General features: G+C 26.0%; 1 protein-coding gene and 1 pseudogene across 1 annotated transcript; both read left to right on the top strand.

Moving 5' to 3' along the window:
- Positions 1 to 8962, top strand: part of LOC127284303 (uncharacterized) — a 27916-nt pseudogene extending 18954 nt beyond the window's left edge.
- LOC127284302 (uncharacterized) lies at positions 8958 to 13480 on the top strand. Its single transcript, XM_051309691.1, has 9 exons — positions 8958 to 9024; positions 9214 to 9336; positions 9985 to 10017; positions 12270 to 12353; positions 12500 to 12583; positions 12986 to 13033; positions 13099 to 13197; positions 13268 to 13315; positions 13380 to 13480. Exons 1-9 carry the CDS (start codon positions 8985 to 8987, stop codon positions 13478 to 13480), a joined length of 660 nt encoding a protein of 219 aa, XP_051165648.1. The 5' UTR covers positions 8958 to 8984.

The following is a 13480-nucleotide window of genomic DNA, read 5'->3' as shown; positions in this document are numbered from 1 at the left end:
ACTAATATATTGAATATAATAATATGAATATATAAAAAATATTCAAAAGCTACACATTTAATTAATTTGAGGTCGGTAAAATGCTCGGGTCTACAGGACTGGTGGTGCCAGTTAAGGGTTAATTGTAAAAATACATTGAATACTAAATTTTATCCATTTTGGTCAAATAATTGTAAAACTTAAGAGAAGGATAAAATTTTCTTAGTTTTTGGGGAAAAAATACAGTTTTCTTGAAACTATCAAATTGATACCAAAATTTGTATGAATTTTTTATTTAATCCACATTTTGGGTATCAATTCTTTTAATTTTGATACTTTTAAGTTATTATTAATTAATTAATTAATTAATTAATAGATTGCTTTTGCATTGATGCTTGCTGTGTCTTGTTGAAAAACAATAACCGATGACAATAATATGCTTGCCTATGGGATCATGATCCGGATCACTCAGTCATGCTCAATTGCATGTATTTTTCATAATTTTTCTTAGTTCATAATTACACTTCAAAGCAATTGAACACCTTTTTGTGATCCGGATCATGATTTGTAAGCAAGCCGAAAACACCAATTGTTGGCCATTGTTCTATTTACTTTCCCTATCATTTTTTGAATTTAAATTGTTTTGTTAGTATAACAATTGTGTAAAGTATTACGTTTCAATTCAAGGCTATGAAAAAGAATTGGAAAGTATTGGGATTAAAGAAGGCTAATAAAGTAATTTTGGATTTTGCTTGCTGTCTTGCATTGGCACCGGCAAATTGTTTTTTTGATGCTTTGAAAATAATCAAAGAAAAAGTAAAAGATTATCCTCTTAAATACCACAAGAAACTTAATAAGTTTATTAGATATTTAACAAGATTTTGGGGAAGAAGGAGAGAAATTTTGTGCATTGGACATTTGCCTCATCGTACTAATAATTTATGCGAATCATTAAACAGCAGGCTGAAAAAGAAATTGGGAGGAAGTCATCCACAAATATGGAGATTTGCATGTATAAAATTTTAATATTATATGTGTACGTCCGCATGAAAAGGGATTTTTAAAAATATTCAAAAAAAAAAATTTTATCGTCTTTTTTCTAAAAATTTTTAAATAGAAAAATGTAAGGTGATATAAAATAAAATCATCTTTCTTATGTCAAGACGAATCGATTGCTATATATAAAGTATAGATTTGATTTAAATTTTATGAATTAATGAAAATTAAAAAATCAAAAATTCATATTTTAGCTAAAAAATTTTGTATTTATTTAAATTCAAGTTAATACATAAAATAATTGTATTTCTTTCATTGAAACGAATTGATTCGTATATATAAAGTACATGTTACACCCAAAATTAATAAAAATTTTCTTATTTTAATTTTTCAAAAAATTTAATTAATTTAAAGCAGTTTGCAACTCGAAATGTTTTAAATCAATTCAATTGGAGAAATTCATTGCTTCTTCCAAGAGGAAGCAAATTTTTTGCTTCACACAATAAGGAAGTAAAATGTTTATGAAATAAACATAAAGGACCCCCCCCTTGTTTTTTTATTGTTGAAAATCTAAGTAAAAAGTGTTCCACGTTAAATTATGTATTCTAGATGACTTCATTATAATTAAAAAACTAATATTTTAATTTTTATTTAACATAGGAAATAATAGAAGATTTGAACTTCAAACTCGTTTTACTCTAAATTAGGTTTTTGACACTTCTAACTTTGAGTCTCCATAACTTCGCGAATTTTTACATACATTTATGCAGATAACTTTAATAGTGACAAAGTGGTCCCTTTTCATGCGGACGTACCATATAGTAAATTATCAAATAAAAAAATATTGAAAATAAGGTATTGTATTGTTTAAATTGTTAGAATTTAAAAAACCACAATTATAAATTTTGGAATTTTTCTAAAAATAATTTTACATTTTGTTTAGAAAACAATTTGTTATTGCTTTTTCTACTCAAAAAACATGTAAAAAGTAATAAGTAATCATTTTAAACTAATCATTGTTTTATACCAAATAAAACTATAATTGTCTCAGTTCCAAAAAAATAAAATTAAAGTAATATTTTTTCAAATTGAATCTGAGATATTAGATTAAGTATTCTGTCCGATAACATTTTAATTACTATAAAATGACAAAGTTCGTCCAAAATGAGTAAAATTGTTCTATTATACGTACAGGTCTTCCTTAATACATTTATTTTCTAAAGTCTCATTAATATATGTTTTACTTTAATTGTAGTTAAGTTGAAAAAAACACTTGCTATTGAGGAAATGAGGTTGGATTCTCTGCAAAATGGAAAGTTTATTGGTAAACTCATGTCAGAAAAAGACAAGCGCCGTGACAGAATAATATTTAAGGCTCGAACAGATTTACAAAACGGAGGGTACAAATAATATTATTTACAAAACTACAATTTAGATTTGATATCGGTAATTGCCGCGTATTTCCTTACCCTAGGGCGAATTTTTTGTCGATCCAAAGTTTTTTTTCCGACTGTCGAGCCAACCATAACCAATAATTTTAAGTCGTTTAAATTATATTTCGAGAAGTTTAGCCAACTGTCCGGCAAACCATTATCTATGATTTGAACGACGGTTGACGAAACTTTACATACCATGGTTTGATTAAAATGTCGGGCCAACCATGGGCACTTGCAATTGTCAAACTTAGGAAAACTTCAAACTCTGGAGGCCAACCTAAATTCGCATCTGGGTATAGAATCCAGCCCTTTAATTGTTTAATTTTATTTTTATAATGAAAATTTAAAAAATATTGCTGCAATTGTACTTATATATTTTATTGACCTATCAAAGAATTGAAACATTTAAAATTTTTTTTAGCAGTCTGACAGAGTTTTTTGAAACTTGTGTAAGTGCGTAAAGTGAATTTCCACCTTCCAAATCAACTAATTACAATTTATATTTTTAAATCTGTTCCTTTGAAAACGCATCAAGAGAATTTTTCAAACTGTAAAATTTAAACAAAGAAGGAGATGAATCTTTCGTAAAATACATACTTATTTTATTATTAATTTAAAATTTTTGAATAACTTCTTTATTGATTGTTAATTTTCTATTTTGAAAAAAAAAGTTTTTGAAGACATTTTTCCAGTATAATTTTCTATTCTGTTATGTGGTATGAAAACTTTATACTTTATAGAATAATAGTGATAATAAAAATAATTTTAATTAGAAATTTTTAATTAATTTCAAACTTAATGTTACTTTAATTTATGTTAATATTAATTATAGTAAATTAATTATTAATTTATACCATAGGAATTAAGCTTTAATGATTTAGTTTGAATTTTCAGAAAATAATTGATATATAACACACACTTCAAAATGTGAGACTTTCATTTTTTTGCTGTATATGTTTATGTATAAATGATAGGTTACTTGTCTTTTGGTAATGTGATAGTTCATCAATATTAAAATGTCTGAAGTGGAAGGAAAAATAAAAAATTCTACATTGATTATAGAAAATAATTTTAAATATTACTTGTCGTCAACTAATAAATTGACGGCATATTGTGCTCTTCGATCGAAAAAATGCCGTGCAAAATTAAATTTTATAGATGGGAAATGGAGATCTGATCAAAACGCGCATAATCACGAAGCTTCAGAAACTAATTTTATTGAAAAAAAGAGAGCAGAGGATGAGATTGTGGAGTTGTGTAGAACATCCATGGAGAGTCATAGAAAAATATTTGACCAAGTTTGTGAGCGGTATGATCTTTTTCATTATCTTATTATTCCATTATTTTTTAACATAATTTTTTTTTATTTTTAATATTAATCAATATTTATAAATATTTATATTTTTTCATAATTCAAAAAATTTATTTATCATTGAATTCTGAGACAATCTTATTGTTTTTAAACGTCGTTTCAAGGTGTTCTTCTGTCAATTTATAAAATAAAGTTAACTTATTACTATTACTACAATTTTTTTAAAAATTAAAAAAAACCATTAGGTGGAAAAGATTACTAAATTAATTAATATATTTTTATTTATCAATAATTTAATATTTGTACCATGAAAGTTAGAAACAGTGAAATTAGTCAGGGAAATCAGAGAAAATTCAAAGACTTTTATCAAAATTACGTAAAAAATTTCATATTTCTGAAAATGGAAACAAAATTCTTATTTTTGGCTTATAGCGAACTTTATAAATCTTGAAAAAAATAATGTTTGAGAATTTGAATTTACGTATGTTTTTTAATTCTGAAAAAAAATATTTTTGAAAAATTGCAATTCAAATTTTTCTGAAGGTGGTTGAATTTTTGAAAATATTAATTTGAAAAATATTTAACAATTAAAATTTCGTAAAATTGCATTAAAAATAATAATGAATGGTTTTAAAGAATTTTATGACAATTTTTGAAAAATTTTAATTTAAATATTGATACATAAGTTAATTTTGAGAAGAGCAACTTTAGGTTAAACTTCCTCATTAACGAAATATAAATTGCATATAAAAATAATTAAATTTTCGAAGAATTACCATAAAAACTTTTGACATTTTTTAAATTTGAAAAATTTAAATTTATTAAATTAGTAATACAAATTCATACAATAAATTTTTTTTCACAATCAACCATTTTTATCACATCATTAATTTTTCAAAATCATTTAAAAAATAATAAAACCGGCTTGAATGAAGTGACTATCAACTCATTTCAAGTGATTAAGAACTATGTTCAGTTTTCTTTTTCCCAATGTTTATTATTTTCAATTATGACGTTTACCATCTCCTCCTTATTTCTTGATATTAATGAAAAGTTCATGTGACTTGAAAAACATATAAAAAACAAATTTTCGTTCGATACTAAGAAAAAAATATTGTTTCCAAACTTCAATCGGCTTTCAGGGCGATTTCTTGTTAAATTACAAAAGCAGGTTAATTTATTATTATCATTATTATTATTCTTGTTACCACATTATTCAAAAAAAATATTTTCACGGATTGGTTTACAATTTTGTATGCTTATTGCAGTCATAAATATATTAAATTAGATAAGGATTTCTGAAAATACGTCAATTTTATAAATTTTTTTTTTAAAAAACATTTTTTGAAAAAAAATTTCATGAAGCTGTTATTTTAATTATGTTTCTTTGAATATTTCAACCTTCGGTTGCATACAGATATAAGGTAATATATTTTAAATTATTCAATTTAGGGAAAAAGTAATATTGTCTTTTAACGGTTTGAGACCAAGAATGTTAAAGGCAAAAATGGAGAAATATGAACAAGTTAAGACAAGCACGCAATTTTTCAAATTACTGAAGAAAGGACAAAACCATTATAAATCAGTGGCACCAGGGGTGGAAATTCTTAAAATTAATCCGATTAAAAATGATATCAACATTTTATACATCGATGATTCCTTTCAGGTTATTTTAACATTTGATTATTTATAAAGAGATATTGGCTTTATTACAGGATATTAAATTTATTTTACATTTCAAATTTTATTATTATGCTTAGGTTAAATTTACAAAAATGGTGTAGTATTACACTCAAAGAAAAATATATATTTATCTAATAACCTAAAAAGTATTTATTCCTTTGAAATAAATTATATTTACTTAAGATAAAATACATTCGTAGTAAATTACATTTTTTATTTGGCATAAATAAAAAATTATTATGATGAGTCAAATCTTTATGTTTCTAAAGTATCATATTAATAGTTAAGAATTTCTAAAATTATTTAATAAATATTTTGCAGTTGAGTTTTGAGAAGTTTGAAGCAAGTTTTATTAATTTTATTGTTGAAGATGGAGGAAAGGTATGCATTTTTAACGTTTAACCAGTTACAATATTTACATTATTGATACTACATTTTCTTTGAAAATAATGTACACGGAAAAAATATGCGTGTGAAACATATTACATATTCAATACATTATTAATTTAATATATTACTTTTTTAATGAAAATGTATTTTTTATTTTTAAGGCATTTATAACATTTTGTGCAGTTATAACCGTCTCAGTAACTATGGCTGTCAGAAATCAAATATTAAATGAAATCGTATCAGTCCCATGCATAAGAAATGTAAAATTAATTATTGGATCTTTTGATTCTGATTTAAAAATCAGTTGCCAACAAGTTTTTCGAAATGCAGAATACGAATGCAGCTGGTATCACTTTCGACAGGTACCCAATAAAAAATTTACTTTTGGCGCAGTACTGGCACCCAGTATTGGCGCCAGAGTTGGCGTAACTTTGGGATGATAATATTTTACCAGTATTGGCTACCAGAGTTGGCACTAGTACTCGTAACCACTACTGGTTCAGTATTAAATTTTTGTATTATTGTATTAAAATCAGTACTGTTATATTACTGACAAGTAATACTGGGCCAGTACTGGCAGTTTTTTAATTTATTGTATACGAAAAGAAAGTTTTAACTGTAACAGAGATAAGTTTCACTGCAATAGTGAAATCTCTGCTCCGGATAATACTTTTTTAGTATACTTAGGAAAAAGTGTCATAAATTTTTAGTAACCCAACACAAATTAAATATTAATTAAATTAATCAACTAACAAATTAATATTTTATTATAAAAAAGTCGAAAATACCAAGAATTTTATAAATAAATATACAATAATAAAAAATAATCAATAAAATATAATAAATAAATTAATTAACATTAAATTCAATTCAATTTACATAAAACAAAACATAAATATTTTTTTTTATTTTTTTAAGAAAAAAAAGTATACGTAATTTTTTGTAGGTTTATAAATTTCAGTTTTTTTCTAAAGTATAATATCTATTTTTAATCACATATATTTGCATCAAAATGAATTTTTGAAAAACTTTTTTAAGAAAATAAAAGTTGTTTTTTTTATTTTTAACAAGTGTTGCCAAGAAAATTTTTTAAAATTTTTATTTTAAAAAATATTAATTTTTATGAACAAATTTATTTATTTTTAGTTTGATCGTTTAAAATTTTTTTTTGGTTTATTGCATATCTGAAAACAATAAGACAATCTTACAAAATGTTTTGGAATTGGTCTCAGGAAACTTTTTGTTTAAATAATTTTACCCACAGAAAAACAAAATGAAATATACTTTTTAATTTTGAAAAATAAAATCAAGGTGAACAAATTTTTATAAACAAAATATTTAAACAAAAAGATTTATCAGGTTCACTCTACAACTTTATGTAAACTAGTATTAATCAAAAAGAAAATCTATTTGAGCCAGTACTGGCTCAATATCGGCTCAGTACTAGTTTGCCAGTACTGGGAGGTTTGTACTGCAACAGTACTGCTACAATTAAAATATCAGTACTGGTTCAGTACAGACTGCTTAGCATCGGCAGCCAATACTGAACCAGTTCTCCACCAGTAGTGAACTCTGGTATAATTCTGAAATTTTTGGTTGGGTATATGCCGTTTTAATGAGTCTACAATTTGATTATTTGTAAACATTATAAAATAATTCTAATTTAACAGAAACAATATTTTATTTAGGTCATGAAAGAGATTTGGCTCAGAAATAATTTATCAAAAGATACGACAGAAATTTTATGTGCCGCGTATGTTATTTCCTTAGTGCCTGTTCAATTTATTTTGGATGCTCATTCAGAGTTTGCACTCCTTGCTGCAAAAAATGAGGAATGTAAAAATTTTGCTCACGAGGTGATGCAAATAATTTCAAAAATGGGATCAAAAATTAGCATCGTTGATAAAACTTTACCAACTTATAACAATGTCTTTCAAATTTCGGAAAAACAATTTGATTTAGTCAAAAAGAGCAAATCACCTGGACAATTAGTTGGTATTTATAAATAATTAGAATATTTATCAAAATCTTATATATATATATTTAATGTAAATTTAATTCCCTTTGATTTCATTTTATTTCAAAATAAATTCCACTTCCCAATCAAAAATTTATAACCGTATAAGTGCTGCGCCTGTACTGGCAGAGTACTGGTCGCCAATATAGAACCAATACTTGGATATATTTGGAATAATAACGGTCGCCGTTACTAGTTGTTAGTAATGGCATCAGTCGGGTACTTTGCATTTTTTTAAAAAACCTGGTTTAAATTGATCAAAAATTTTTTTCATGCAATCGACATTATTTTCTCATTCTTTAATGTTCAAGGAAGAATTTTCAACGAGATTTGAACTAATTTATTTGATAGATTCTTTGTAAACCGATAATTCCAAAGAGGTACCCGGTTTCGCCCCACTCTCCCCTACTTCCATTAAATGGTAATTGTTCGAATTGCCGTAATTATTGCTTAAAGTACAGTTTATTTGTTTCAAATATATTTTTTTCAGTGTAAGCAAAATAGTTTAAAAACTTAATAAATTATGTATTTTTTTTAAAAAAGAGTTTTTATAATATTGGTTTGCCATTACAGTATTTACAATACCGGCACAGTATTGACTTGCAGTATTGGCACAGTATAAAATTTAATCCATGTCATTATTGAAATGATACTGTCAATATTGGCATTTGACATAAATTTTTGCTTGGGTTTAAATACATTTTAGTTCATTTTGAATTATTATTGTAAATGAATTTAAAGCAAAATCAAAGAATGTTTGAAATGACAGGATTGCTATCTTGGCCCAATATTAGCGCAGTAATGTCTGCCAAAAAAATGCAAAAGTAATTGATCCAGCACTAACGTACATGTACCTCGTTCCAATATAGTGCCAATATTGGCATTGATTCTCAGTTATTCGAATTTTACAACAATTAAAACAAACTTTTTCATTGTAGAACTTGATATTATGTTCATAATGATTACAGAAAATCTTGATGATTTACTAACAGAGCGACAAAAAACTAAGACCAAATCTGAATTTTGCAAAATTATGGAAGATACGATTCATAAATTGCAAAATGTCCCTAGGTAGGAATATGTTTACAAATATAATCAATTTCTATATGAAAGTTAGTTTCAATAACGTAGTTAATAATTTAGGTTGACAGCCAAAGCAGCATTTAAAATAATGCATGATAAAGTAAACAAAATTTTCAAACCCACAAAACGTAAGTTTTTTTCAATTTATCTTAAAAACTATTCCAATAACTGAAAATAAGTAACATAATTGAGTCAACGGAAAGCATAACCGACGCTGCGTTCCCCCTGAGTCCGAACGCAGCGTCGGTTATGCTTTCCGTGCACTCAATTATAGTTTTTTCACTTTGAAATTAAATAACATTGCTCAAAATTTCTAGTTCCACCGTTGGCAAGACTTAGAAGAATAAATGTAGATTCTCCCGCTGAAATTGAAGAGAGTAACGTCGAAGCAACACCAGAGACGCAAACAAAAGAAATGGAAGACGCAGAAGAGGCGGAAGGTATTACATTCCTACATATCTTTAACACAGTAGGGAAGAATGAATCTTTTAAATCAAAATCACTTTACAGGTCTTACACGATTTAAAAAAAAATTAAGTAATTAAATTCCTTATCACTTCTTACACCTACATTTAAAATTTTTTTTTACTTACATTTATTTTTTTGTAACAAAGTAAGATGAAGTCAATATTTTCATAAAATACAATAAATGCATCAATAATTAACGTAATACTTGTTATATTTTAAGTACATATTTTAAAATATAGAGTGGAAGTATATATATTTCAATAAACTAAAACAAAACATATTCATATAAATTAAAATTATAACCCATTTTTTCCACAATTACTTTTAACAATTTATTTTTAATTATTAAATAACGTTTTGGCAGCTCTCACAACCCTTATCAAATTAATATAACATTATTAATTATAATTTTAAACCAAAAAAATCAGCTAATAAAAAATTATTATTTGTGATATAAAATTAAAAATAAATTGTAAAAATAAAATTGATTAAAAATACATTAGAATTTGAACCCAACAAATTCAGATCAATAGATTAATTAATTAATTAATTTTAATTGTAATTAATTTTACTTGTAGGTATATAAAAATATTAACGTTAATTTTTACTTTTTATTTCAGGTGTCATTGTAGCGGAAATTACTATCCCCTCTGGTAAAATTTAACTCTTACAAATATGACATAATGATCTGGACAGTAAAATATGACCTATCATTGATTGATTTTCATTTTTGTACGATTAAATTTTGAAAATGCAGAAGCATGAATTTAATATTTTCCGAACGTATTTTTTGATCAGTATCGCACTCAAAAATCATTAAGGATTCCTCATAAGTGTCGTAAAAAGTACTATATAAAGTATCCTATACATGATTCTATAATAAAACTTATGGGCACCTTCTATAGGAGAAATAAAATAAGCTGGCTTAAAGGTCACCAATATGATGAATATTATGCAAGATCTTTGCGGGATCCAACATGAAAACTTATATGGGTTATTTATTTTGACAATTCATTATAGGATTCTATACATTATGATCTTATGTAGGATAATTCTTAACCTTCGCTTGACAAGATGCCCACCCAGGGTGGGCCAGACAAATTGAAATTGCCATATCTTCTAAAGTTTTGCCTTAATTGAATCGCGATTTTAAGTCACTGAACAAAATCTTAAGAACTTTCAAAAAATGTAAAAACAAATTTAAAAAAAAAATTTCTTCTTGATTATTTATAACTTTTATCAATGTATGTACGGAGATAACCGGGATGATTCAGATATTTTTTTAATTCTATTTTACAAAAAGACTTCAAATCATGCAGACTTTTCACTGTGAGTGTTTTATGATGTCAAATAATAGATATAAAAAATATTATATTGCATTTTTCATTTGTTTAAACAATTTATTGTTATTATTTATTAACTTTCTTTGTTCTGCACCTAGAAGGATGCAGTTTTTTTCTAATTTTGCAATTTATCAAGCGGAATATAATAAAAGATAGATTTGATGTAAAATTATTAATTCAACAATTGTTTAAACAATTATTGTTATTATTTACTAACTTTCTTTGTTCTGCACCTAGAAAGATGCAGTTTTTTTCTAATTTTGCAATTTATCAAGCCGAATAAATAAAAGATAGATTTGAAGTAAAATTATTAATTCAACAATTGTTTAAACAAATAAATATTGTTAATTACTTACTTTTTTCTGCGGACCTAGAATGATGTAGTTTTTTTCAAATTTTGCAACTCATTAAGCCGAATATAATAAAAGATAGATTTGATGTAAAATTGTAAATTCAACAATTGTTTAAACAATCGTTTGAATACTAAATTCATATAAAATCTTCATGTTTATTATGTTGAGCTTGTTAAGATGCAAAATTAGAAAAAAATTGCAATTTTCTAGGAATATTATGAAGAATGTTAATAAATAGCAACAATTATTTGTTTAAACAATTTATAATAATAGTTGTTGCAAATTGAATTATATATTTTATTTTATTTATAACCTTTGAATTAATAACTACGAAGAAAAGGTAACAAATTTATAAAATTCTTCTACTGTCGTATGTATATTTGAAAAAGTTATAAATTATTAATAATAAATTGTTTAAACATATAAAAAATCAACAAAACATTAATAAAATATATTATTTGGTGACATATAACAATTTTGGAAAAAAACTGAATGATTCTAAGTTTTTATTGCAATATACAAAGAAGAAAACATTTGGCCCACCCTGGGTGGGATCTTGTCAACCGTGTATATAAAAAGTATCCTGTCTGGCGAAGGTTAAAAATAATTTTTGTTAATTACTGTTAATTAATTAATTAAAATATAAGAGTACTAACTCAAACAATTTACTTTATTATTATAAACAATAATAAGTAATAATTATTAATAACAATCTCTCCCATATAGGATCATATGTAGGATTCTATATAGAATTCTATATATTATACATAAATCCTATGTAGAATTCTATAAACGATCCCATACAAAATCTTACAATCCTATGTATTTAATCTTGACGGCAGCTTATTCCATTTTTCAAAAGACACCTGGAATTTTGTAAAGGATCCTGTTTATAGTACCTTCACAGAAAAAAACTGAACTCAAAATGAATAGCATACAACTCAAAATTATTTGCGTACGCTACTCATTTTGAATAATCCTTTTTGCTGCACGTGAAAATGAGTAACTTAAAATTCGTTACTGAAGGGTTTTCGGAATCGTAATCAACGACCTTGAAAGTATAAAAAATGAGTTTCAAGCCGTATATACTGCTATTTTTTAGAAATATTATTTTTGGATGATAAGTCCTTTTTTACTGACCAAGACCAATCACATTACATTTACGTATGTCGTGTATAAAAATTTATTTTTAATTTCGTAATATTTCAGATATAATATCTGATCCAACCGACGTTTTTCTACCAATAGATGCGTTACACCTGAGCCAAATTTCTGTAGACAGTTACATTGATAGTGAGTAATAACAGATCTATTGAATGTAGTTTTCTAAAAAACTTATTTTCGGCTGATAAACCCCTTTTAAATTAACAATGACATATACATTTACTTACATCGAGCATAAAAATTCTTTAGAAATTTATCTTTTCATAATATTTCAGCTATAACAACTGATCCAGAGAACGGCTTTCTATCAGAAGATGCGATAAACGTCAACCAAATTACATTTAATAATGAGATTCGCAGTGAGTAATAAAAAATCAATTATTACTATTATTATATTATAATGCATATTTAATAGTGAATCTCCAGAATCTGTAGTTGTAAACAATGGCCGGTTAATATCAACCCTCACAGCACCGGATATTTAAGGATATCCCTAGAACATCCTGGGGATATCCATTGCCTTGCGGCGGTTTGGATATCCCTCGGACATCCTGAGGATATCCTGGGACATCCCTGGCATATCCCAGGGATATCCAAACCGCCGCAAGGCAATGGATATCCCCAGGATGTCTCAGGGATATCCTTAAATATCCGGTGCTGTGGGGGAACATTGTCGGAATTGACTGACTTGACATTGTCTACATTACCTGGTTCCGGAGATTCACCGTAAACCGTTCACTTATTTCCAATTCTAACTTTAGGAATTATCAACTTTGATAATCTGGAAATGATAATTGATGAAAATACAGGTACATTATAAATATACATTTTTTATTCTAAATTTCAATTTTTAAATTCTCATTGTAAATTTCAGAGAAGGAAACAGATGAAAATGAAGAAAACTCCAATGGAAGCGAGATTAATCAGCAATTGACAAGTCAACAGGAGCTTATAGCTGCAGAAAACTCGGAAAGTAATAATTTTTTTTAAATCGATCATTTATTTTTGCAAGTGTATACACTTATTTTTATTTCTAAATTTAGGATTAATCAACTTTGACAATCTGGGAATGGTAATCGGCGAAGATACAGGTACATTATAAATATACATTTTTTATTCTAATTTCAATTTTTAAATTCTCATTGTAAAATTTAGAGAAGGAAACAGATGAAAATGAAGAAAACTCCAATGGAAGCGAGATTAATCAGCAATTGACAAGTCAACAGGAGCTTATAGCTGCAGAAAACGGAAAGTAA

This window comes from Leptopilina boulardi, unplaced genomic scaffold, assembly GCF_019393585.1.
Source record: "Leptopilina boulardi isolate dan_hultmark-lab unplaced genomic scaffold, ZJU_Lbou_2.1 LbouV2_322, whole genome shotgun sequence".
NCBI classification, from domain to species: Eukaryota; Metazoa; Arthropoda; class Insecta; order Hymenoptera; family Figitidae; genus Leptopilina; species Leptopilina boulardi.
This window is presented reverse-complemented; position numbering and strand designations above follow the sequence as displayed.